We start from the raw sequence: 346 nt of genomic DNA, 5'->3' as shown, positions 1-346 counted from the left end.
CCCAAGAAACCTGGGGTCCCATGCCTGGTGGACGGCCAGAGAAAACTGCACTGCCTTCCATTTCCAAGCCCCTGAAGGGAGGCCCAGAAGAGCGGAGTTCTTTTTTCCACAGTTGGATGGCTGCCTGTGGTTTTGAGTGAGCTAGGAGAGGGCTTTCTCCAGCCAAACACTATCGTGAATCCTACAAATATAAGGTCTTTCTCNGGACCTTCGCCTAAGGATGCTGTGGTTACATTAAAGCACCCTGCGGGCGGCCACCATGCATCCAGAAAGGAAGGCTAAAAGATTAGTTGGTGGGCGGGTAGTTCTTCCCGGAGAGTCAGGTTCCAAGGACCTGTGGCCTCGT

General features: G+C 53.6%; 1 protein-coding gene across 1 annotated transcript in view; it reads left to right on the top strand.

Moving 5' to 3' along the window:
• Mreg (melanoregulin) overlaps positions 1 to 104 on the top strand; it is a 55853-nt gene extending 55749 nt beyond the window's left edge. The window contains exon 5 of the mRNA XM_021199358.2: positions 1 to 104. This exon is cut by the window's left edge and continues 4 nt beyond it. Within this exon, the coding sequence (XP_021055017.1) occupies positions 1 to 75 (75 nt within the window). The 3' untranslated portion in view covers positions 76 to 104.
• The last annotated feature ends 242 nt before the right edge of the window (positions 105 to 346 follow it).

This window comes from Mus pahari, chromosome 5 (genome assembly GCF_900095145.1).
Source record: "Mus pahari chromosome 5, PAHARI_EIJ_v1.1, whole genome shotgun sequence".
Taxonomy (NCBI): domain Eukaryota; kingdom Metazoa; phylum Chordata; class Mammalia; order Rodentia; family Muridae; genus Mus; species Mus pahari.
This window is presented reverse-complemented; position numbering and strand designations above follow the sequence as displayed.